The sequence below is a fragment of the Spea bombifrons genome, chromosome 3 (assembly GCF_027358695.1).
Source record: "Spea bombifrons isolate aSpeBom1 chromosome 3, aSpeBom1.2.pri, whole genome shotgun sequence".
Taxonomy (NCBI): domain Eukaryota; kingdom Metazoa; phylum Chordata; class Amphibia; order Anura; family Pelobatidae; genus Spea; species Spea bombifrons.
In genome coordinates this window covers 2091971-2119760 of record NC_071089.1, presented here as the reverse complement: position 1 = coordinate 2119760, position 27790 = coordinate 2091971, and the positions used below count along the sequence as shown (strand labels likewise).

General features: G+C 42.9%; 1 protein-coding gene across 1 annotated transcript in view; it reads right to left on the bottom strand.

Annotated features, from left to right (window-relative positions):
* GLP1R (glucagon like peptide 1 receptor) overlaps window positions 1-27790 on the bottom strand; it is a 59973-nt gene that overhangs the window by 5418 nt on the left and 26765 nt on the right. The window contains exons 5-9 of the mRNA XM_053459027.1: window positions 26590-26743; window positions 25785-25944; window positions 15635-15695; window positions 1531-1600; window positions 1028-1116 (exon numbers count right to left, since the gene is read on the bottom strand). Of these exons, the coding sequence (XP_053315002.1) occupies window positions 1028-1116; window positions 1531-1600; window positions 15635-15695; window positions 25785-25944; window positions 26590-26743 (534 nt within the window). The remainder of the gene's footprint in view (window positions 1-1027; window positions 1117-1530; window positions 1601-15634; window positions 15696-25784; window positions 25945-26589; window positions 26744-27790) is intronic.

Below are 27790 nucleotides of genomic sequence, written 5' to 3'. Positions count from 1 at the left end.
ATAATAATAATAATAATAATAGATAATAACAATAATGATAATAATAATAATAACAATGATGATAATAATAACAATAATGATAATAATAATAATAACAATAATGATAATAATAATATTAACAAACATAATAATACAATTAATAATGATGATGATGATGATGAAGATAATACAGCAAGACTCTGTCAATACCTTAATGTTCAAATAATCAACAACTACAGGAACATTTAACCTACAATCATCTAACTCACTCTCTTTCCTCTAAGCCTCTGCTCGACCCTTTATAGTCGCGATTCCATCCACAACACTCTAATGAGACAGCCCTCACCAAAGTTACTAACGATCTCCTTGCCGCTCTTTGCCCTTCTCCTTGCTTATCCTCTTACTACAGCTTTTGACACGACTGACTTTCCCTTTCTCATGAAAACCGTTCATCCTCTTGGCATCATCTACGCGGTTCTCTCTGACCGTATCGTTAACGTCTCCCCCTCCTCCAGCACTTGTTCCTCTCCCCTACCGTTCTCTGTTGGTGAGAGCGTTCTCTATCCTCCACTCTTCTCTATCTACATCTCCTCCCTCGGACAACTATCTTCTCCGTTTAGATCATTGCTCCCTACTGTGATAGAGAATCCACTAGCGCTCTTTAAATTAAATCTATAGAAAAGATTAAAAAAAAAGATACATTTATGAAACTGTAGTTATAAAATTTCCCCGGAGAACAGAAATCCAATGAGAAAAAAATAAAATAAACTGATTATTTATAGATATATTTTAAAAAAGTATTTTTATATGTTTATCCAGAAACTTCCCTTTCGCACTGATATAGTTGACGCGGTATTCGGTTTGACATTTTTCTTTTAGCCAGGGACTGTAAAAAATGTAGGCAGCCGGGCCTCGGTTTGTGGTCGGCCTTTGGGTCTCTTCGCTGAAATGTTTCAGGTTACTGGCAAAGTAGAAAATATTTGAAGCCGTTGTCCTGCTTTATAACCCATAAAATGTTAAAAATGTAACGAGTTGCCGATAAACTCACCTGCATTTGGTGTCGTTTCTGCACATGAGGTTCGCCTGCAGCTTGGAGATAATGATGCAGATCACCCGGATAAAGATCACGAAATTCACCTGACCAAAAAACATACCGAATGAAATGAGGCCCAGATCGTATATCGCGTACCCCCCAAAGATGTAAGAAAAATAGAGGGTGTGGTTAGAGGCGTGGCTGTGGGTGGGATTTCGTCTCCTATTCCTGGGTATTTGTGTGGCTGCATGCATTTTTAAGGAGGACACCTCGGAAATATAAAGGGCGCTCTCAGCTAATAATGCGTAGAAGGGAATATGGTGATTTAAGTGTCCCTTTATAACTGATCAATTAGGGGGATGCCCCATTTGCCCCCCCCTTGCTATTTTCTGTGCAGAAAGTCAGATTAAACTCCAGTCACCCAACTCTATCTGCTGACATGGGTTCGTTACATGGCACCCACCCCAACATTATGATAAATACATAACATTGTGCCCCTTCCAGTGGCCGTCACTCACTCCAATGGCTATCAGAATGGGAAGGCGGATGATCAGCCAATAATTCATGTTATAATTCCTCGTCCAGCACCTAAAAAAAAGATAATGATTGATTAGCCAAAAACATACAGATTTGGACAAATTGGCCTGTTCATGATTTGAGGACAATTAAATCATTTGTTTGTCGGGTGGGTGAAGGATCCCTCTGTTATCACCAATGGAAAGTCACCCAGTGAATCGCTGGTGTAATTGTGTACTCATTTCAAGTTGCATTAAAATATGATACACTAGATGAGTGGAACAGCCTCTCAGCATAAGCGGTACAGAGGGAATTTAAACATGCATGAACAGGGATAGATAAGACCGAGGACTGTTTAAAGTTGTTGAGTCTTCAGTGTCCGTAGACTTGAATGGAGCATGCAATACAGTTTTCAAACAGCGGAGGTCACTGGTGCACAGGGGTATATAGTTATACTCATCGTCCCACACAACCAGTGGCCATGTCTATATCTGCTGCCGCTAGGCAAAAAATGGACCTGGGGACACTCATTGTTATTTTGGATTGAGTATTTCAGGGGAAGGGAGCCTGTGAGTGTAAACACACTGGAGGAGGGACTTCAGTTGAGTTTGGTCAGTCTTGTTAACCCTTATTTGGCTGCCCACTTGATGTTTTAGTGAACAGACGCACATATTTATCATCCTGTCTTAGATTCAGGAGCCGTATGTCTGTCCCATGCATGTTTAAATACCCTAAAGGTTTACGAACTCCTGACTCCAATTAGCTTTTGTTGAAGTCGTTAGTGTAGGGGGTTCATATACTTTTTCCAGCCCGCACTGACAAGGTTTGAATAATGTATTCAACATGGACAAGAACAATGCAATACTTTTTGTGTTATTAGCTAAAACAGATTGTCATTATTGTAACTTGGATGAAGATTATTTTTTAGGACAAATTTATACATTAATGCCGATAATTCCAACGGGTTCACTTACTTTTTTGCCACTATATATATAAACATTGTCCTTGAAACACAGCGTCACAATGTTCATATGGTTAATTATGTGTATTTTTAATTTAAACCGTTGCGCGCCCCCTCATTGCAGCAGCCAATGTTTTATATTCTGTTGTAAAATCACTTGCCGGTTCTCCTGTATTCTGAAACCACCAGCCAGCAGGACGAAGCCAGCCAAACACACACTCGTTCATTCAGTCCCCGTCATTAGCAAACGATTTGTAACGAATGCTTTGACCCTGAGCTGGAGTTAATTGCAGGAGAAATAATGAGTCACTTTACTGCGTGTGAAGTAACTTCGCTCTAACCCGATCCTTTCTATTCTAATAAAACAAATAATAAACAGAAAATGAAATTAGGCAGATTATTAGACTAATAGAGCTTTCTAGTTTTGTTTTAATAAAATATCATTTTCTGATATGTATTTAATATATTTTTAGAGACAATTGTCACTAAAAAATCATCGCTACCAATCTAAGATTTGGACCGAGGGCGGCAGGTCTGGGAGGGTGGCAGCCCCCCCGCGTAACACCTTTTTGGATGATCAGGCTCCCTGTAGCGCCATTTAAAAGGGAAATCACTGATCCCGTTGCTACAAAAATATATTAACTATTCTGTTGATCGATAATATTTGTGTGTTTCCTCCAGCGTGTGGTCTTTTTAATTCTAGGAAAATAAAAAGTAGGAATATTTACGCGTTGCTCACAGAACGACAGTAACGCAGCTCATGAAGGAGTTGGATTTAGAACGGTGATTGAGTTTAAAAATTCTACCCACTGAACCTGCAGCTACAGAAAAACTCCAGCAGAAATTCAGAAGACGTCGTAGAACTGATCTAGAACCACCAATGGGTGGAGGCAATAAGCAAAGAATCATTTAACCGCTTAATGGCCGTAGGATGTCCTATAAAGTCCTCATGACCATAAGGTGACCATAAGGACGTAAGAGTAAATCCTATGGTGTTGCACCATTGGGGATGTTTCCCCTCCAGCGCACAGGAGATCAGCCTCTCATAACACAGCCTGGAGGCTCCCCGTCAGCTGGAGCCAAAATCGCTTGCTCTGGGATAACAGATTAGGAGTAATGGAGCTGGCGCTAGTTACCTTTAAATGACCAAACTACCTAAAAGCAATGATCTTAGTACAAGAGTCCCCAGGGGACTATCCAGATCGTGCAGATGACCCCACTCCCCCAGCAGGCTGATCACAGACACTGCCATCAAAAAATAAAGAGAAAATAAAAAATTAAATTAAAATATTAATGAATAAATATACGGACACCATAACATCAGAAAGGGTCATATCTAGCTGTAAGAGAGATCTTTGAAGTCTATAAAGATCCCAATGGGACGCCACTCAAATAAGGTTAAATAATAATAATAAATGAAAAAATAAATAAAAACATAGCTAAAAATGTATTAAAAATGTGCCCAAACACCCTATACCCCTACCAATAGAGTAACAAATTAATTAATTGCCCCAACCCAAAAGTTTCATAAAAGTGTAATAAGCACGGAAGCATCATGCGCCTTAAAAGAAAATATAAATATATAACCACTAAAAACACGATTAACCCACTGTGCACCAGCCTGCTGCTATAACTAAAAATGTAAGTGTATCTGCGCCTCTCCATCCACCGATCTAAATGCCCGAGCTGGAGATTTTATGCCCTTTCTTACCGTCTTCTGCATTATTTTTTTCCTAAGCTCTGCCAGCGGAGTAATTAGTAAATCAACGCAGTAACGCTAGCGAAGCCGAGCGAGATTAATGGCTTTAAACAGATCCGGCTCTGTTGTTACTTCCGAGTTTATGTTCTGCATGAATGGAGGCTTCATTCTGTATCTCAATATCATCGTTCCTTAAAAATACCCCAGGATCCGGCCACCAGCAGGGCTGGAATGGGGAGCCAGTTGGGGGGCACCGTCTAGAGTAAATTTATCCATAACCCAACTGCCCTCCATTATAACATGAATTACATATAACCTGATTTGTTGCTTTACATCCCGCAGCATTAGGATTCTGAGTGTAAATTGCAACTTTTTTAACGAGAAGATTCTTTCCGCAATAAGCCGACGGCGTCATAAACTCCGGCTTTAACCACCTGGACGGAGAGGCAGAGCCCAATTACTTTTACACATATTGCCAAATCCCACATTTTAATTTTTATAGCACCAAATGAGCAGACTTTCTGAAATGTCAGCGATAACTTCGAGTGATTATTCTCAGGATTATCCCCAAAGGTTCCAAAAAAAACCTTTGTCCATTTGGCCACCGCGTGGGCTCGCTGGCCGAGATATAATAAAGTCTGAGGAGTTACAGACTTTCCGGTAGAAAAAAAGGGAAAGATCTTTGAGATTGTTTATAGCTGATGTACTAAAGCCGCAGCATGTATGGGCAGTGTATATGTGTGTGTGTATGGGCATTCATGTGTAAGGGCAGTATATGTGTGTGTGTGTGTGCGTGTAAGGACAGTATATGTGTGTGTGTGCGTGTAAGGACAGTATATGTGTGTGTGTGTAACGACAGTATATGTGTGTGTGTGCGTGTAAGGACAGTATATGTGTGTGTAAGGACCGTATATGTGTGTGTGCGTGTAAGGGCAGTATTTGTGTGTGTGTGTGTAAGGACAGTTTATGTGTGTGTATGTGCGTGTAAGGACAGTATATGTGTGTGTGTAAGGACAGTATATGTGTGTGTGTGCGTGTAAGGACAGTATATGTGAGTGTGTGCGTGTAAGGACAGTATGTGTGTATGTAAGGACAGTATATGTGTGTGTGTGTATGTAAGGACAGTATATGAGTGTGTGTAAGGACAGTATATGTGTGTGTGTGTGTGCGTGTAAGGACAGTATATGTGTGTGTGTGTGTGTAAGGACAGTATATGTGTGTGTGCGTGTAAGGACAGTATATGTGTGTGTGCGTGTAAGGACAGTATATGTGTGTGTATGTAAGGACAGTATATGTGTGTGTGTATGTAAGGACAGTATATGTGTGTGTGTATGTAAGGACAGTATATGTGTGTGTGTAAGGACAGTATATGTGTGTGTGTGTGTGTGTGTGCGTGTAAGGACAGTATATGTGTGTGTGTGTGCGTGTAAGGACAGTATATGTGTGTGTGCGTGTAAGGACAGTATATGTGTGTGTGTAAGGACAGTATATGTGTGTGTGTGTGTGCGTGTAAGGACAGTATATGTGTGTGTGTAAGGACAGTATATGTGTGTGTGTGTGCGTGTAAGGACAGTATATGTGTGTGTGTAAGGACAGTATATGTGTGTGTGTGCGTGTAAGGACAGTATATGTGTGTGTGCGTGTAAGGACAGTATATGTGTGTGTATGTAAGGACAGTATATGTGTGTGTGTGTATGTAAGGACAGTATATGTGTGTGTGTAAGGACAGTATATGTGTGTGTGTATGTACGGACAGTATATGTGTGTGTATGTAAGGACAGTATATGTGTGTGTGTGTAAGGACAGTATATGTGTGTGTGTGTGCATGTAAGGACAGTATATGTGTGTGTGTGTGCGTGTAAGGACAGTATATGTGTGTGTGTGTGTGCGTGTAAGGACAGAATATGTGTGTGCGTGTAAGGACAGTATATGTGTGTGTATGTAAGGACAGTATATGTGTGTGTGTGTGTGTGCGTGTAAGGACAGTATATGTGTGTGTGTGTGCGTGTAAGGACAGTATATGTGTGTGTGTGCGTGTAAGGACAGTATATGTGTGTGTATGTAAGGACAGTATATGTGTGTGTGCGTGTAAGGACAGTATATGTGTGTGTGTAAGGACAGTATATGTGTGTGTGTGTGCGTGTAAGGACAGTATATGTGTGTGTGTGTGCGTGTAAGGACAGTATATGTGTGTGTGTATGTAAGGACAGTATATGTGTGTGTGTGTAAGGACAGTATATGTGTGTGTGTGCATGTAAGGACAGTATATGTGTGTGTGAGGACAGTATATGTGTGTGTGCGTGTAAGGACAGTATATGTGTGTGTGTGAGGACAGTATATGTGTGTGTGTGCGTGTAAGGACAGTATATGTGTGTGTGCGTGTAAGGACAATATATGTGTGTGTAAGGACAGTATATGTGTGTGTGCGTGTAAGGACAGTATATGTGTGTGTGTAAGGACAATATATGTGTGTGTGTGCGTGTAAGGACAGTATGTGTGTGTGTGTGCGTGTAAGGACAGTATGTGTGTGCCTGTAAGGACAGTATATGTGTGTGTGTGCGTGTAAGGACAGTATATATGTGTGTGTGTAAGGACAGTATATGTGTGTGTGTGTGTGTGTGTGTATGTAAGGACAGTATATGTGTGTGTGCGTGTAAGGACAGTATGTGTGTGCGTGTAAGGACAGTATATGTGTGTGTGTGCGTGTAAGGACAGTATATATGTGTGTGTGTAAGGACAGTATATGTGTGTGTGTGTGTGTGCGTGTAAGGACAGTATGTGTGTGCGTGTAAGGACAGTATATGTGTGTGTGCGTGTAAGGACAGTATGTGTGTGCGTGTAAGGACAGTATATGTGTGTGTGTGTGTAAGGACAGTATATGTGTGTGTGTGTGTGTAAGGACAGTATATGTGTGTGTAAGGACAGTATATGTGTGTGTGCGTGTAAGGACAGTATGTGTGTGCGTGTAAGGACAGTATATGTGTGTGTGTGCGTGTAAGGACAGTATATGTGTGTGTATATGTAAGGATGTAAGGACAGTATATGTGTGTGTGTGCGTGTAAGGACAGTATATAAAGTTAACCTCTGTAAAAATATAATGTTGGCGGGGGTTATAATTTTCCATTCTTGCTCTGGGTGCATTAGCTACGGCTGTGTCTGTGTCCGGAGTGCCGGGGTAAATGCGGTGACTTGATATTTTCATTAAGATTTCTGGAAAAGCGTAGTTCTTGTTTTTACCGCCATTTGCGTTTCCACAGTAATGATCTGGGATTTTTTCCTAGCTGTATAGATTTTGTGTTTAATAACAAGCGTCTTAGACATTTGCATGCAGGGAACGGTTCTTAAATAGAAACCTAGAACCTGCCGGCAGGTCGGCCCCATAAAGACTCAAACCTTAATCAGTCGTTGGTCTCGTCTTAGATTCAGGAGCCGTATGTCTATCCCATGCATGTTTACAGAGCCGGCCTTAGGCGTTGTGGTGCCCTGTGCAGAATACTCCTTTGGCGCCCCCCCCCTCACTACCCCTTCAAACTACCCCTCCCCCCTGCCCCTTCAAACTATATTTAACATGAATGATGTTAAATAAAGTTAAAAAAAAAACAAAAACAAAACGATGTTTTAAGTTAAGTCCCGGGCAGGTGCCCTGTGCGGTCGCACAGGTCGCACACCCCTAAGGCCGGCCCTGCATGTTTAATCCCCTCACTGTATTACCCTCCACCACTTCTGCTTAGTGGCTGTTCCACATATCTACCACCCTCTCAGACTTAAATATCTCTGCAGCTTCCTTTATTCATATTCCATAGGGAGTTTGGTCTCAGTAATTCCCCATATAATCAAGCATTTGGGGTTTAAGAGGCAATTTCCTAATGACTGATTACCAGTTATTTTTAGAATTTTAGAATTCATCTAAAAATTATTATTTGGAATAATTTAAGAAAATATATGTCTGATTTCTACAAAAATCATGAACGGAAGTAACTTCATGGGGAATATTTCCAGTCGGATATGTAAGTGAGTGGCGTACACATCCGCCGATTCTCCTTCAGTCCAGGGAAGCGTCCTTTGCATTAAATGAAGCTCATTACGGCTCCGTCTGAATATTTATGACGGATTCTTAGGACCTAATCAGCTGAAACCTCGCAATCACATCCAGGACATCAAATGCGATATCACTGCTCATTCTGAAACATGTCCTTGGAGGTCGGCGGCAAAAAGAGAAGCCACATTCTACAATTCGGTAATTACTGGGTCACGGATCAAATACTAGTTTATCCTTAATGATGTTAAGACAGTGGTAGATAAGTGGAACAGCCTCCCAGCAGAAGTGGTAGAGGGTAATACAGTGAGGGTATTAAACATGCATGGGGTAGACATACGGCTCCTGAATCTAAGACGAGACCAACGACTGATTAAGGTTTGAGTCTTTACAGCAGGAGAAATTGGAAGACTAGACGGGGGCCGACGGGGGCCGATCTGCCTGCAGCTTCCAGTTTTAATGTTAAATCTCCCGTGCGCTTTTTTTTTACTTTTAATAAAATCCTCTGAAGGCGGAGATCCCAAAGAATTATAATGATTTTTTTATGAATAATGGCTGTTGCTGGGTGACAATAAAACACATTTGTTTCACAGGAGGGGGGTTATTATTTCATTTTAGAAGTGACCAGGATTGTATCAAATGCCGTGAGATACGGACGGGATCCCCAACTCCTGCACGTATAAACGTCTATTTGTTAACAATCCCATATTTACAGCACCATTCAGTTTGGGGTCGCTCGGCTGTTTTCATGGAATACAACGATATTTCTGTCTGTAACATAATCACAAAAAGTGTTTCAATTATCCTTTTAAACTTAAACTTGGATCAGCGAACACAACGTGCCATTGGAACCCAGGAGTGATGGGGGTGATAAAGGGCCATTGGAACACAGGAGTGATGGGAGTGATAAAGGGCCATTGGAACACAGGAGTGATGGGAGTGACAAAGGGCCATTGGAACACAGGAGTGATGGGAGTGACAAAGGGCCATTGGAACACAGGAGTGATGGGAGTGACAAAGGGCCATTAGAACACAGGAGTGATGGGAGTGACAAAGGGCCATTAGAACACAGGAGTGATGGGAGTGATAAAGGGTCACTGGAACACAGGAGTGATGGGAGTGATAAAGGGCCATTGGAACACAGGAGTGATGGGAGTGACAAAGGGCCATTAGAACACAGGAGTGATGGGAGTGATAAAGGGCCATTAGAACACAGGAGTGATGGGAGTGATAAAGGGCCATTAGAACACAGGAGTGATGGGAGTGATAAAGGGCCATTAGAACACAGGAGTGATGGGAGTGATAAAGGGTCACTGGAACACAGGAGTGATGGGAGTGATAAAGGGCCATTGGAACACAGGAGTGATGGGAGTGATAAAGGGTCACTGGAACACAGGAGTGATGGGAGTGATAAAGGGCCATTGGAACACAGGAGTGATGGGAGTGATAAAGGGGCATTGGAACACAGGAGTGATGGGAGTGATAAAGGGCCATTGGAACCCAGGAGTGATGGGAGTGATAAAGGGCCTCTGCATCCACAAAAATCAGCCATTTGTAGCTACAATAGTCATTTACAACATTAACCCCGTCTGCGCTGGATTTCTGACCCATTTTATGTTATTTTATTTGACAAAATGTGCTTTTCTTTCAATAACAGGGAGATTTTCTAATAATAGAAATGCAACAGAAATGCCCTATTGTCTGCGATGATGGTCTGCACTCTGCACCGGTTGGCTGCACATTTGCTAATTACCCCCTGTATACTTTAATATCCACAGACCGCTGAGCCGATCCATCAGGGGGCCGCTAATATATGAGTATTTACAGAAATCACACGCGTTAAAGGGCAATGACAAACGGTATGAAGCTATGACTGGAGGCATTTATCCGGTTATATTCCTGATGGAACGGCAGCATTAGATTGGCTTAAATTTGCATTTAATTTTATAAGAGCCCCGGGGGAAACAAAGTTTAATAAGCTTTTTGGGATCTCAGAGGTCCATCTGAAGAAGAGACATTTGAGGTCTCAAAAGTTTATGTTATTTGGTTTATATCCCTTTCTATGCTGCTCCATTAACAAAAGACTCCATTTCCATTAAGAAGCCAAGGAATGCTGATTACCCCCTCGGTGAACCATTTCTCAGCGAAGCCCCTCCGGTTTGGACCATCTTCCCATTTGGGTGACAATAATAATCAGCGATGAGATTTCCGTACGCCGAAAAAAAATGTTTACCTGTTAAAACCCGGAGAATTTAAACTGATTTAAGGAAAATATAGAAACCTATTTGTGGACGGCGGAAACATCTTGGATTTAATTAGACCGCAGTCCTTGCAATGAATATATCGAGTGCCTTACTGATTAAATCCGTGCAGAATCAATCCCCCCCCAGATGAATCTATAACAGAAGCACTAAAGGTACAAGGTCTCACCCCTGTGCCTGCAATAATATATGGATAATACGCCTCGGCGCAGGACTAGTACCAAAAACACGACTGCTGTTCGTTAGAAAGAAAAGAAATGGAAAAAAAAACGATAAAGAAAAGGAAAAATGAGAAAAGAAAAGTAGAAGGAAACTTCGTAGAGAAGAAAGAGAGGAGAGAGACACAAATACATACCTCCCTACAGTCACGATTTTGGGACTGTCTGTCTCAGGTAGCTGCCCCAATTGGGGAGATCCTCTGATGGCCCCTGACTGCCCCAGCGAGGTGGAAAAACAATGGAGCCCTTACGAAAAAATTACTGCAGTTTTTTTCTGAAGTAATATTGCAGTTTTTTGGACATGAAAAAACTGCAATACTGCACATTTACTGCACTTTTTTTTTATATTGCAAACCTACAGTTGTAATTCAATGTACTGCAGCTTTATTGCATTTGTACTTCCGTACAAAAATAACTGCAGTAAAACTGCAGTACAATGAAGTACAAATGCAGTAAAACTGCGGTAAATGTGCAGTAAAAGTGCAGTATTGCAGTTTTTTCATGTCCAAAAAATAGCAGTATTACTTCAGTAATTTTTTCGTAAGGGAGGTCCCTTCTGTTGTAGCATAGACCTTTATTACGGCTCCCAATGAGCTTCCACGGGCCACTAACATCGCTAGTAAGCATTGGGTAAGGCAGGTGGCCACTACGTCTACTTCTGGGACTGGACCACCCGTAATTCCCCGTAAATGTTGGCGGGTTTGGAAATAAGTGGGGTCTGGGTGCAGTAATAAAGTCCAAACTTCAGTAATTCTCTTCTTTTTTATGGCTGTTGTAAAATGCGTTAATATCACCCAAATCAGGCTCCCGCGGCTTGGAACGAGTGACATGGAAGTCACCCCGCGCTAACAGACCTTTATTCCGGTGTAGAGACCGCGTTAGCTCTTTCTTGCGGTTAACACTGAACTGTAGCTGCACGGCTGCCAAGAAAAGCCTTAAATCTCACCAAGTTCATTTCAAGCTTCTCCTGGGGATTTAATTAATGGAAACCATGTAGTTTTACAGATAATTAGCAACTCGAAATTTGCTAAATAAAACTTTATAGCTCCCAGAACACTTTGGAATAAAGTTCTTTGCACCCATAAAGCGCTCCATATTCTGAGTTCCTTATTCGACAAACGCGATAAACGGCTTCTGTAACGCGATGACCTCATCAGCAACATCCAGCTAAAGCCTTAGTCTACGAGATGTATGCTTTAACTCAGAACAGCACGGGTTAAAACTTATTTTTCACATATTGAAAGAAAAATATGGATATTTTCCCAAATGTAAATAATAATAGGTACATTAATAAAAAAATAATAATAGTAATAATCAATTAATAATTGAAAAATAATAGTATTAGCCACACATTTTACATTATTTATTCATTTATATGACAACTCACATAATATATGATGATTAACTAATAATCATTAACTAATACCATACATACATGCATACACACGCTAATACCATACACTTACACATACATGCATACACACGCACTCTAATACCATACACATACATGCTTACACACGCCAATACCATACACTTACACATACATGCATACACACACTAATACCATACACTTACACATACATGCTTACACACACTAATACCATACACTTACACTTACATGCATACACACTCTAATACCATACACTTACACGCATACACACGCACTCTAATACCATACACTTACACTTACATGCATACACACTCTAATACCATACACTTACACTTACATGCATACACACGCACTCTAATACCATACACTTACATGCATACACTCTAACGCCATACACATATATACCCTATACATTTATACATTTATATATATATATACACACTGTACATAAACTCTCTTTCTAATCATCCATGCAGATCACAAATGTCTCCCTTTCTCAGCCACCCTCTTACATTTCTAGCTGTAAGCTTTTTAGGCGAGCTACACGTTGTCTGTTGTGAATTCTCTCATTCTGTCATTTCTGTGTATATATATATATATTTAATAAACATTGCGACTGGGACCCCACAAATGTGCCACGAGCCAAAAATATGACACCATGAAATAGGGCTGATATTAATCCCCAGTCTGACCCTATCCATGTATCCATAATCCCTGTATCAGCAAGTTTCAACTTGTTAAATTTACCCTTTCTTGGCTAAAAGCAATCCCGTTTATTTGTAAAAGCCCCCTCGGTACCTGGGGTCACCACCTGTATCCGTGGTGAATCCCAGAGCTTCACTGCCCTCCCTCTCTTTAAGATCCCATTCACGTAATCTTTCCCCGCAGCTACAATTCTCTTCGCTTCCTTTTATTCTCTTTAATTCAGGCAAATCTTCAATTGGTTCCCAAAATTGAACTCCATTTTCCAAATGAGGCCTGACTAATGCTTTGTGCAGAGACATAATCCTGAGCGAGACGTTTAGAAGGAGAGGAAATGTATTTTATTTACTCGATTTAATTTAAAAAACTATTTTCTGATGTTTATAAACACATTATCGGGGCTTTTAGGGTTGTAGATACCCTACTCCTCTGATACCCTCATACCCAACAAACATTCTGAGCTCCTGGAAAAGAGGGGCATCAGGGGAGGAAAGAGGGGCATCAGGGGAGGAGAAAGGGGTACAGGGAGGAAAGAAGGACACAGGGGAGAAAAGAGGGGCACAGGGGAGGAAAGAGGGGCATCAGGGGAGGAGAAAGGGGTACAGGGAGGAAAGAAGGACACAGGGGAGAAAAGAGGGGCACAGGGGAGGAAAGAGGGGCATCAGGGGGGGGAGAGGGGCATCAGGGGGGGAAAGAGGGGCATCAGGGGGGGAAAGAGGGGCATCAGGGGAGGAAAGAGGGGCATCAGGGGAGGAGAAAGAGACACTTGGCAGCTCCCTGTCTCGAGGATGCATTAAAACGAATGTTTGTTTGTCATACCTGCCACCTGTCTCAACTTTAAAAATATTTTTAGTATTCTTTTTTGCCTTAATGTACAGAATTTACATAAAACACATAAAACTCCCAGGGAATGTTTTGTCTGCGATCTGCCTAAGACTGAAGATTGCAATCTCAGTTATATCTGCACGTAATTCACAAACCGTACTTATCCCCCAATAAACACCAAATCTTATGTTTTTTTAAGTGTGCATATGAGGGGGTTCTGCTTCGGTACAGATGGCCCCGGGGCTCCAAATTATTAGCCTAGCGAGCAAAAAAAAACCTAGACCATTAAAGCGTAATAATTTCCGGATCAATCTCGCAGGAAGAATTGGACTCTCGCACCTCTACTGTATCGGCTTAAAGAGATAATGAAGGGTTATAGGCGCCTGAGGCGGAGAGCTCTGTTCTCTTCTGCAGAATCCTATTTAATATGTCAGCGCGGGGCTGGATATATTCCTGGAGTTATCCTCGTTGCCGAGGGAAAGGTAATAGAATCAGAGGAAAGAGTGAAATTACCGGCATAAAGACACAAACAATTCAACCGTCTTGCTAAACAATGTCCAATTAGGTTAAAAACAACATAAAAATCACAGTAACTTCTGCTTTCTAAACAAATCGAGTGAACGAAATCGAGTGAAAAGCTTTTCATGAACCAACGCGCCAAAAACCCATCAGCGTTAGGCCTCTAAAACGGGTTAGGAAAGTTTATAAGATATTTATAGTAATGGCTTCTATCTTCCCCGTGATGGGGCTCATTTTGCTAACGGCTCCCATCTATTTTTTTGCTTTTCTATTGATTTTGGTGCCTGTTCTACAACTAATAATAGGAGTTTCTACGGAGCGCAATAAACCTGGAGAAAACAGGTCTCTGTGCCTCACCGCCCCGGGTCGGCGCATGCAAATAAGGGTAACGATTATCACCTCTGCCTCTATATCCCCTTTATATACGGATCCCTTAAAAGTAATCACCCCGCTGTACAGGACAGACTTTACACAAAACTCAGGTAAGAGGTGCAGCAGCCCGATCACCGCGCATGGACAGCTGTTTCATCTGTAATGGACTCGTCAGCATGAGGTTGCGATGCTGGCTTAATAGTTGAGGCTTGGGGTAGCCAAGAAATACCATTATATAAGTTATGGTGAGTAAAGGTGATGGAAACCCTTCCACTTAAATTTAAGGGGTAGTAGAAGTATTATTATTAATCACTCATCTACAGACGAGTCCCATCTGGCTACTGTATCTCTTACCCGAGCTTTGTGTAAAGTCTGTCCTGTACAGCGGGCGATTACTTTCAAGGAATCCATGTATAAAGTGGATGTAGAGGCAAAGGTGATAATTGTTAGCCTTATTTGCATGAACCTACCCAGAATCCCTTGTGGTTGTGGCAGCACCATCAGATTTCTGAGGGAAAAACAAGCCTTCTGTCTGGTGTCTGTAGATGAGTGATTAATAATAATACTTCTACTACCCGTTAAATTTAAGTGGAAGGGTTTCCATCACCTTTACTCACCATAACTTATGCAAAGATAAGGCATAGAAACCATTTATATTAAGAAAATGATACCGTCATGTAGAAAAGTTTTTTATTTGTGTTTCAGATCACAAGCATGTCTGATTTTGTAGGCAGGTTCGCTTATACAGGTGTTCTGCCTTAAGAATATTGCATGCGTCCCAAATGGAGGAAGCAGGTGGGACAGAGAAAACTGGAAAAGGAGAGCTCCATTATCATAACGGTTAAACTCTTGTCCTCATCTTTGACCCACAAACTAAAATCCCCCCATAAGAAAGAAACGTGATTTGTACTTTAGTCCCGCTTCCTCAAACTCACATTTCCTGCCAACTCGCAAGCACTCAGGGGTCTGATAGCTCCCACTCACGCCGGCTCACCGTCACTTCTGCTTCTGCTCTACACGGTTTAAATAATTCTCTGCGATTCCCAGGCTTGTTGTAAGATCCAGAAAACAAACAAAAAATAACCAGCTGTGAATGTATAAAAGATGAAGTATTTTCACATACCCATCGTCCTCATACAGATACTTGACGATACCCCACGGGATAACAAACAGCATCGGGACACCTGAAAGAAACCCAGAAACATAGTGACAGTCACGGGTCCAGGATACTGGAGCGATGAAAAGACGAGAAGTTCTACCATCTATGTTTCTACGAAAGCTCATAATGACCTCAAACCATGATGTCATAAGACAAACCTAGATTTTAGCGGAATTTTGGTTTATTCGCTAAGATAGCATTTGTAACTCACCTGCATACCTTCCGAATAAGCCACATGGCTGACCAAATAAACTCTCGTAACATTATTTTGAAGAACGTTTTGTTAAAATATTATTATTTATAAAATGATAAAGGAGGTTTGATGTTTAAGGAACGGAGAATTTTTCGGAAAACACGGCACTGGTTTGGGCTGAAAACGGGGCTTCCACTATTATTTCATTCCTTGTATGAGATTAAAACACCTTTTTTTCCCCAGTTGTAGTTTTTGCCCCATAATATAAAGTTTTCAGGCAGCTGCATATCAGCCGTTTGTATGATTCTCGCTCTGTTATCTGACCCCCAATCTATGAGACAAGCCCCCCCGACTCCTCATCATACTGCCTGTGGACACTCTGGGTTTCGCCTGGAGACTCGGTGTGAAATGCCGGTTCTTCGGGTCTCTGGGTCACTAAGGGGAAACTCCAGGTCGTGCAACTTAACTGAGGACAGATAACTTAATGGGGAGGAATAATTTGTAAGATCCTGAAAGCAGGATGTTAAAACAGCTGCTCCCATGAGGACATGATTGACACTCTTGTGACATCATCCTTTTAATAACGCCTATTAAATTAAATTATTATCAGCGCCGGTACCACAGGACAGCAGCAGGTCTGGCGAGTCCGGCAGCCGGCGGGTTATTCTTCTGACGTCCTGTTAATGTCTCCGTCACGCCGCGACCACCGGCTCTTTAACAATACGACCCGTGGAATTATTTATTGCGTCTCGTGCGGATCAAATCCTCTCGTAATGATCAGAAGATGGATAGAAATCGCCGCAAGTGCTTTTACAATTCTAATCATGCGCAATAACCGTAATATATACGATATAATATACCTGTGCGTATATATACACATATATACGGTACACACGGAATATACGCTGCTCCGCTCCTTCGAGTCTTAAGGATGTAACTACCGAAAGTTTTTAAATTCTCACAAACCGGTGAATTTTGATTTATCATCTGAAACGCCTTCCAGTTTATTCGAATATAATTATTGTTTTAATTGATTCATTTAAACAGAAATTATTTGGTGGGTTTCTAATACACAGGTAGACATGTTTATATAACAGCGTTTAATCTGCAAGCACATTATATAAATTCAATCATTTGTCATAAAAACAGCTCTTTTATTCACTGAAAGGAATATAAAATGGTAACCCGACGTCGGTAGAATTCTTGGTTGATTTAAGTCTTCCGTCTGGGAGAAACTCTTCTCACGGCGTAGAAAGTCGCGGATCGCAGTCTCATTGCGGGTTGGATGCGTTCCGTTGGACAAAGCAGCGCCAGGAAGAATAAGGGTTAATCTACTCAGATTCGACGCATGTAACGAAGAATATTGTTAATTTTACATGACGTTTATGTATAAAGCGCCAGCAGATTCCGTAGCCCTTTTACAATATTGGGGGGGTGGGGTGAAAATATACAACAAAGCCAATTTAAAATGACAAAGAAGTTAACCCCACGTTAAGACATTCGGTGCAGGTAGAGAAGAGGGCTCTGGTCTAGTGAGCTTACAATCTATTGGATTCTTAGAAAAAATATCTCAGGAGGCCAACTCCATCCATGTCATTCCTTCTGACAGACGCTGACGGTTCTCGCTCCCATTCATCTTCATTGTATGCAAGGGTTAAAAAAACGAATTAACATCATATATCCCTCACAGCCTCAGAGGTTCATCGTAGCCGGGGTCGGGATGATTTTATCGTGAACCGTCCCCACGAATCCTCCGTGACCCAGTCGCCGGCAAAGCTTTTCCCAGGGAAGTTGATACCGGTGGCAGCCTGTGGCAAAGCCAGCTTTATCTAATCAATCTTCGGTCCTGAGGTTCTCACGCTTCTCCTCCCCCACACTTAACGGGGAGGAATAATCCTGCAGACCCTGAGAATTTTCTAATTTTAATAAAGAAAACATTTATTGTACAGAATTCAAGAAATAAGGAAAAATGGCAGATCCACGCCTGGTAGCTCCATCTTTTTGGCGGCTTTTGGTCTCTAAGCACCTTTTAGATAAGGCCGGTTCGTTAAGAGTTAATGAATGCACGTTAAGTATACATTCATGCCATTAAATGTCAGGAATGCAAACGACGGACGGGTTATGAAGAGGATATTTTATTCCTTTATAGATTTCCAACGGCCGCCCCCCGAGACAAGCGGAAGATTTAATTTATAAAGCGTGTTGGACTCGGCCAAATGAAACTGAAAATCATTATCACAGCGAACAGAGTCCGGGGAGGAACAATTTTACATTTGGAATGGAGAGGTATAAATAACGCTGGCTACATGCGTCTCATAATACATGTGGTCAGGGAGACCATGTAGTTAAATAACTTATCTGCCACTTTTCCAAATCTTACATTCTTATACAAGATATGCATGGCTGCCTGTGATGTGTTTGGCTGTAATTGGTGTGTGGCTGAGTGTGATATGAGTAGTTGAGTGGTTTGTGCAGTGGAATTATGGCGTTGGGTTATGGCAGAGTGATGGTGTTGGGTTATGGCAGGGCTATGGCGTTGGGTTATGGTAGGGCGATGGCGTTGGGTTATGGTAGGGCGATGGCGTTGGGTTATGGTAGGGTGATGGCGTTGGGTTATGGCAGAGTGATGGCGTTGGGTTATGGTAGGGCGATGGCGTTGGGTTATGGCAGAGTGATGGTGTTGGGTTATGGTAGGGGGATGGCGTTGGGTTATGGCAGAGTGATGGCGTTGGGTTATGGTAGGGCGATGGCGTTGGGTTATGGTAGGGCGATGGCGTTGGGTTATGGTAGGGCGATGGCGTTGGGTTATGGCAGAGTGATGGCGTTGGGTTATGGCAGAGCGATGGCGTTGGGTTATGGTAGGGCGATGGAGTTGGGTTATGGCAGAGTGATGGTGTTGGGTTATGGTAGGGCGATGGCGTTGGGTTATGGTAGGGCGATGGCGTTGGGTTATGGTAGGGCGATGGCGTTGGGTTATGGTAGGGCGATGGCGTTGGGTTATGGTAGGGCGATGGCGTTGGGTTATGGTAGGGCGATGGCGTTGGGTTATGGCGGGGTGATGGCGTTGGGTTATGGCAGAGTGATGGCGTTGGGTTATGGCAGAGTGATGGTGTTGGGTTATGGTAGGGGGATGGCGTTGGGTTATGGCAGAGTGATGGCGTTGGGTTATGGTAGGGCGATGGCGTTGGGTTATGGTAGGGCGATGGCGTTGGGTTATGGTAGGGCGATGGCGTTGGGTTATGGCGGGGCGATGCCGTTGGTAATGTGTGATTCCTGTGGCTGAGAGTGGTGGGTATGGGCGAGAGAGATGTTGCTGACTTGTTTGAAAATCTGCACAAAAGCAACAGCCAATTGCTGGGTTTCCTGGGGAATTCAAATTTACGCAGAAAACACTCGAAACAAATTGCAATTCATGTACGTTTCTTAAGAATTGCTGGCTGCCCTGTCACTGCCGTACTTCCAATATTCATTTTACTCCAGGTGAATCGGTAACTATTACAACACAAATCTCGTGTAACTTCAGCAAAAATTCAAACCTTTTAAAGATTAAACTGAATTATTTTTTAAAGCTTTATTAAATTCGTAATTGTTGTAATTTGGTCTTCCAGAAAAATTTTCTTTTAACGGAGAGTTCAGGTAAAATTGGGGAACCTTAAAAAACGGTTATTTTATCCTGAATCTCTAAAATAAGTGCGTTTTAATAATTTTGCATATCATATAACAGATTGAGGAAATGAAAATGGAGCGTTTGGAGACCCCAAAATCCCCCTAGAAAACCAGAAATTCATTATGGGGTTGCCGTGCTGTTAAACTAGACAGAGCGAAGGAATACGTGATGTGTAGTATAAAGAAAAACAAAAAAATCCCTTTTTCTAAGCTGGATTTTTTCTCACTTAACTCTGCTGATTGAACATCATTCATCATCAAAACCCTTCCAGGGAAAATGCAGGTTATTACAGCCCAGTGAGCCTGCCAAGCGGAGCAGGTAAATTATGTAGAGCGCTAATGAAGCAAACCACAGCATCGTATAAAAATATGAAGATCTAGAATCAAGACTTTACGTTGTGAACATTTTTGCACACGAGGCACAAAATGCGATTTAAAAAAATTCTAAGCAAGCGGAAATACAGCAAAAAAATCCAAAAGTTATGTACGTGGCACAGACATGGAAGAGCTAAAGGAGGATGGCGACCACCTGCCAGTCATACCCACAAGCCCCCAGAAATCTCTTGTTTGTCTTTATTATTATTATTTTATCACTATTATTATTATTTTGTATTATTATTATTATCACTATTATTATTATTTTGTATTATTATTATTTTTTTAATTATTATTTTTTTTTATACCACGGCTTTGAGCCCGGAGAGCCGAGGTCACGTTAAAGAATTTCTATGAATGGAAAGCGAACACGTTTAATTTTCAGTAATGATCGGAGTAGCGCGTGTTGCTGAGACATCATCTGCTTTTATCGCTTCCCGCAGCATTGCTTGTCTTTTTAATTATCTGCCTGTTGTGATCCCCGGTGGCTCCTCCATAATGTTATGAAATATGCTTCCCAGCGCTGCCTTTCCAGCGCGCTCGTAACTCGTTCTGATCTGAATGCCGGGTTTCCCTTCCAGATGAACGGCGCACGGCATACGGATCATGTGAGCCGCAATCATTCACGTTCAGAGACAGTTTTGTATATCGTTAATGCATTTTCCGGGAACCGACATCATTTCTGGCTTAGTGAGGTTTTTCATGTTCATACGAGAGATGAATAAATCTCCGCTCGCTCTTTAGTTGCTTCCAGCTGCTTTATTGTCCTTGCAAAGTTTGAGGACTTTGAAGGGCACCATCGTCTCGTGCCGAGAACCCTCATCCGTTGACCATTCTTATGCATCGGCTGTGTGCCCCGAGAACACATTTAGGGCTCCGTTCCACGACTTGTCTAAAAACCGGAACTTCCGAGAAACTTTCCATAGATGGAGCAGTGAAATCATACAGATGAATAAGCTATTCAACTTATTTTTATTTTGCAAGTTTCAGGCGAGGGCATGCATTTAATGAGAACGCCCATCTCATGCAGCCCGCAAAGATTTTACCCCCCCCCGAATACAGATAATATAAAATAAATAATAATAAAAAAGTCTCCAGGACCCACTATTAACCAAGGAGTGTGACAATTGCTCCCCTCTTCCCCCACTCTGTATGCGGGGCAGTGGGGGTAATAGTGCGCAAGTCTACTCTCCTCATCCACAATCTCTGATAGAGAGGAAAGTACCCTATAGGAGGCACTGAGCCCAAACTGCCTCACCCAAATCATATTCTCTTGGGCTGCATGCTCGCCCCAATCTGTTCTGTCTGGGGGGAAGGAGGTTAAAATGTCATCTTACCACCTCCACCCTACCTACCTTCCTGATCTCTAAGCTGCCCAGGTAGGGGTTATGATTAGCAGGTTTCTAGAGAATGTTAATGATAAGGCAGGAGGGTCTCCTTTTATTATAAGCGGACGGATCTTATTTCCATCGAGGGCCGGAGGGCCGTATTTGCGAGGTGTTGGCTATGTCTGTCGGCTTTTTAAATCTAATTAGCATTTAACAGGTTGTTCCATTAATTAAGGTGATTAACTTTTGATGCGTTGATGCAAACAACAACCCGAGCTGCGAATTATCTCTTATTAAGAGCAGGTGTTACGTGTTAATTAATTCAAGCAGCGGATCTCGAGGGCGACACAAACTCCCGAAACTGGTTCATGTCAAAAGAAGGAGGTGACGATCTGTATCATCGACCACAGAGCTGACGATCAAATACACAACGCAGAGGACGAGCGGCAATCTGTCGGCATTCTCGGCTGGACCGTCTATACTGGATGTGTGACCAGGGGGCCGATACACAGAGAAAGACCCCAAGAGATCTCGGTGATAAAAAGTAAAGGGACTTTTAGAATGTAATAATGTATGAGAAACCATGAAAAAAAATTAATCCTTTCGAAATACATAAAAGAGGCTGTTTGTCTGCTCAGCAAACTATTAGATTTCCCTCTTCTTGCCAAAGGAATCTGAATAACCGGAACACACAGAAATCCAGAATCTGCCGGCAGATCGGCCCCATCCGGCCCCCGTCTAGTTGCCCGTTTCTCCTGCTGTAAAGACTCAAACCTTAATCAGTCGCTGGTCTGATTCACTGTATTACCAATATTACCCAATATGAAGCTGGGATGCAGATTTGGACCCAAAACAGCATTTACGTAACAGAAAAGATATTAAAACAACCTTTCTTTAGCCTGGGACTGGGCCGGACTGCCCGTTTCAATGTATGTAGAGTCACAAAAGAGAAAACCTGATATTTTTCTTCTGAATTAATGTAAAATCAGACTAATGTATTTTTACCTTATTTATCTTTGAAATAAAAAAAAGAAAGAATAAACCAGAATATCTTCCCCCCCTCCCCCATTCTTCTGTCTTCTTTTTCCATCGGTGTAAATGTGGATCACAACTAGAAATGTTCCAGCAAAAAAGAGTTCCCCAGATTATGTATAAAATCTTTTCTGTCTACAACATTTCCAGCCGGGAACCATCAGGGCGGGAAGTCTCTGGATTCCGGACAAAGCAAAAAAAAAAAATATTCTTCACAAATTCTTAATTCTGAGATAAAGGCGAAGATTCCAGATACAGCAACACGGCACCCGCTGCAATAACAATCTGTGGACAAGTGTCTCTATTCATTTTAACCAGTCCCTGTTTGTACCCCAGATCCCTGTGACCCTCTTTTCTCCCATGGCGCCCTCTCTTTCCTCCCCTGATGTCCCTCTCTCCCCCTCGATGCCCCTCTTTTCTAGGAGGTGAGAATGGTTGCTGGGTATGAGGGGATCGCAGGGTTCTACAGCCCTAAAAGCCCCGATAATGTGAATAGAAACAGCAGGGAATAAAACGGGGTAAATAAACCCCATTATTCTTCTTCTGAATCCCCAAATACCCAGTGATAGGGCACAAAGTCACATAAAAGGTCTGCGCAGAGCCCCGCCCTAACCCCACCTCTAACCACACCCCTAAAACAAAAGTGTTCGGAGGTCTGCTCTTACCTCCCACATTCACATATTTACAGTTCAGATTTAAACTTTGTTCTTATAGATTTCTTTAGAGTCACTAAATTAAATGTTCTTCCTAATTGTACTAAATTATAGGAAATATTTAGTATTTTAGTAAATTATTATTTTGTAAAAAGCGAATCGCTTGGCCATACATGCAGCTCTCCTGCTCTATAGGTGAGTGATTTATACGCCCGGGGAACCGGGATGCAGGGGGGCGGAACTTGGGAGGTAGAGTGTCACTCAAACTGGCAGCACTACTGTGCATGCGCACAATTCTGCACATGCTCAGTATGCATTCTCTGGTGTCCCGAATACCGCTGTCCTGAAAAGCGGGGCAGAGGTAGAGCTCGACGGGGCAGCGGGAGAGAATGGCAGTCATGGGTAACTTATATTACAGTAAAAGGGGTCTGGGAGGAGAAAGTATTACCCCAGAGGTCTGTCAACAGCTGTGATACCCGTAGCCTCCAGGGCAAATCCAGACAGTTCCCAGGTGCGATTAGTACTTTCACCCCAATAACAATTTACTGAATTCAAAATATCAATATTTGGCATGAGAGAGGGAGTGAGAGAGAGAGAGGGGATGAGTGAATGAAAGAAATGGGAGAGAAAAGAGTGAGAGAAGAGAGAGGCGGATAGGGGAGAGACATTTAAATACATAAAGGGATAAAGGACGGGAGGGAAGTTTATTTCAAAGGAGGATAAAAGTCACAACAAGAGGCCAGAATCTGGAAGGAAGTTTTACTTTACTGAGAGGGTGGTGGATAACTGGAACAGCCTCCCAGCAGAAGTGGTAGAGGGTAATACAGTGAGGGTATTAAACATGCGCGGGATAGACATACGGCTCCTGAATCTAAGACGAGGCCAACGACTGATTAAGGTTTGAGTCTTTACAGCAGGAGAAACGGGCGACTAGATGGGGGCCGGATGGGGGCCGATCTGCCAGCAGTTTTTGTTTTTTCTCTCACCCCCTCCGGGCAGAATCAGTCCCACAGAGACCTCCCATACCCTCTGATGCCTCTTACAGGGTAATTGATATTTATAGAGGTTATGGCATCGGTTTTACCCCCGGGGTTAATGCATCCCTGTTATATTTATTAAAGATTTATGTTTCTCTGTAATACGGAGCAGAAGCTGAGAGTTTCTATGAATCAACAACCAACCGCTGTTTAATTTGTGCGAAAAACAAACCGTAACGGCTGAGTTATGGAGACAAAATTGAAGCATAAAAGCGTAATGTACAGAATAACCATAATCGTTAGTTTCTTAAAAAGCACTTAAGATTCCCTCTGACTCCTAAAATTGCGATTTTAGCAATAATCTACAAAAAACACCAAATCACGCGGGGCTTACGGGTTCTAAATAACAAATATTCCTACATAATATCTATACATTCATTAACCGGTCCCGGCCCTCGGAGGACGGAGTCGACTTTTTAATACATTTTTTTCTTTAAATTCAGGTCAAATTCTGTGTTAACAGCTGAACCAATTTATAAACAATAAAATGAATCACATGCATTACATAACAAGTTAATTGTTTGATACCCAAACATAGAAACCCAGGACCATCCGGCCCCCGTCTAGTCGACCGTTTCTCCTGCTGTAACGACTCAAACCTTAATCAGTCGTTGGTTTCGTCTTAGATTCAGGAGCCGTATGTCTATCCCATGCATGTTTAATCCCCTCACAGTGTTACCCTCTACCACCTCTGCTGGGAGGCTGTTCCACTTATCTACCTCCTTCTCAGTAAAGTAAAACTTCCTTCTGTTCCATCTCAGTCTCTGATCCTCTAGTGTTAGATTCTGGCCTATTGTTGTAACTTTTCTCCTCCATAACCCAGCATTAAAGCTAGCATTATTGACCCCCCCCCTTCCCTTACAAAGGCTGACTGAAACAATCAGCAACAATCAGCGACTTAATAGGGGAGAAATAACATAATGGGGAGGAATAATCCAGCAGATCCTGAGAACCGGAAGTTAGGACAGCTGCTCCCATTGGATAAACATAAACATGGCTGGTCCACCGCTTGGGAGCATCTCTCGTGTGCCATCCACATATTTATGTAATCCTGCCCCAAGGGCAGCCCGGGACCGAAACGCGGGGCAAAGTTCTCCTTCACGACGGAACCAACAAACTCTAGATATACATGGTGACCTTTGTGGCCATCGTAAGCGGGATCCGGTTGTATCTCTCTAAGCCCAAGAGAGCAAGGAGGGCCACGTCTGGACTCACCTTTACACTTGGGTTGAATGAAATGATATTCAAAGATTTGCCTCACAGTCCTGTTCTAGGCTGCCCTTGGTGCAGGACGACATCAATATGGCGATGGGAGATTCTCGCTCTGCGGTGACCCAAGAGAGCAGGAAGTCGATGCTCCCGGGTGGGCTGTCCGTTCTTACTGAGCGTCTCCAGTTTGTTTTCTATGGAATCTCCCCCTTTGGGGAATCTCTTGGGGTTCATCTCAGGTCTAAAGGTGAGTCCAGGCGTGGATCTCCTTGCTCTCTCGTGCCTAGAGCGATGCCAACTGCACCCCACTGATGAGGCCATGAAGGTTGGGCAATTAGTTTGGGGTCGTTGGTTCCCCAAACCACTGATATGTTGATGGAGATTTTTCCTCTATGGTGGCACGAGAGCGGAAACCTGAGATCATCGCAAGTGGGGACTGAAACCTTTAATCAGTTGTCGGTGTCGTGTTAGAATCGGGAGCCATATTTCTATCTCATGTATGAAGCCAGATGTCAGCGAGTCGGTTATTATACAGACTAATTCAACCTGCACATTAAGATGCGAGCAGGGAAATCGGTCGCCTCCACATTGAGGTGCGATAGCACCGTAGCGGTTACTCACCCCATCCAATGCACAGGTAAAAGCGGAAGAGCCTCTGTTCAGAGAAAACAGACACCACGAGCAGGGTGTGGAGGTAGATGCCTTCCACCAGCAGCCAGTAGTAATTGGCAGCCACGCAATACTGCATCAAGACGAAGACCAGCCGGCAGCTGAGGGACTCCTGCGAGAGACGATCAGACCTTTTACTTCTGTCTGAGATGTGAGGTGTTACCAGACATACTGATACACGAGATGACGTACGGCGTATATCACACGAGAGAGCAGGGAGTGCCTCCTGTGCCGGGGGGGCTCTCGAGAGGCTCCAGCTTTGTGTTCAGGTGCAGACCTCCCAACTGTCCTGGCACCAGACAGTCCTGGTTTTTGGGCACTTGTGTGGGGATCAATGACCGGTTTGGGGATCCTCTCATCAGGGAGTTATAAAATCTATGGGGATCGGCGCTGCTGCAACACAGACCTCTACTGAAGCCCCCATGTGGCCACAATGATTGCCGTGAGATGGCTTTTTAGGGGCAGGTGGGGGGGACCAGGCCTCTTACTATATTCCTGCAGATATATCCCCCAAAGAGGCTCCCAAAGCCACCCTTTCCCCCAAAGCTTGGACGTGCGGTGCGGGGAAGGAGAGGTACAGAGGCTGAGCCCCCAGTAGGAAGATCTACCCCAGTAAAGCAGAAGATGGGCTGCTACCTCCCTGGACCCCGAGCCCCTGCCATATCACTCCATATCTTTTTTTAATGACTTTAAAACGATAGATAACACCGTATATTTATATATTTATATATAAGACCAAAAGGTATATATTTGTTACCTGATAAGAGATGAGGCCATCCCAGTGGTTGTCATAGATCGCAATGTTATACATCCACCGGAGCACCGAGTCCTTAATAAACACGGAAATGGCTCTCAGGATGAAAGAGGTGAAGAGGTTGAGGTGAATATAATTTCTTGTACAGTGTAAATGCCTGGGAAAAAAAACAAAATATACTGGAGTCAGGAAGGTAGTACATAAGTGAAACAACCCCCCAGCTGAGGTGGTAGAGGGTAATACAGTGAGGGGATTAAACATGCATGGGATAGACATACGGCTCCTGAATCTAAGACGAGACCAACGACTGATTAAGGTTTAAGTCTTTACAGCACTAAAAACAGGCAGACTACATGGGGCCGAATGGGGGCCGATCTGCCGGCACTGTCATTTACTCGCGAACATTTAAAATTATTATTATTTCATTTTGTATCTTTTTCTGTTACACGTTTTCCGCATTATTGTGATCAGCGGGGAGCGTAATAATAAACATCACTTATTGAATGGGGTCAGTGACCTCTGCTGATAATAAACATTACTGCTCTGCTTTCAACTCATTTATTAAAATCGGTTGGCTACGGCCATATTATTATTATTATTATTATTTTTATTTATTTATTACATTCTTCAGCGATGCGATATGTAAACATGGGGTGATGTGCGGGGCATAATGTCTGTTGTGTGTTAATGGCCTCTATGTTTGGGAACTAAACGTATAATATGTTCCAGAAATATAGGATGGGGGATTTTAGAAGAAGACGCAAGTAAAAAGCTAAATTTGCCCCCCCGTATTCACTGTTACTGACCCCACAGGACAGGGGATGGAGGGCAGAGGCATTGAATGAAGGCCGTGCTCCTTCCTAGGGGCTAATAGCACTTACTTCCCATCCCAATAGGCAGGGGGTGAGGGGTGCAGGGCCACTGTTGGCTCTATGACCCCATGGAGGGTAACAGGCATGGGATGCATACACAGGGGGAGGCACGAGATGAGCTTCATGCCCCCCATTGGTTTAATAATGCATTTAAATCCCTCTGGATAGTGGAGGGGGCTGATATTCTCGTCTCCTCGTTCACTGGGGTCTGGGAGACCTCTGTTTTTTCCATGAATTTTTGCCGCGTTATAGACGAAGCCGCGCATGGTTTCATTCAACTCGTACGTCCTCGCCTGCAAGTCGCAACATTTAGAATGGCGGGCGCCCGCATA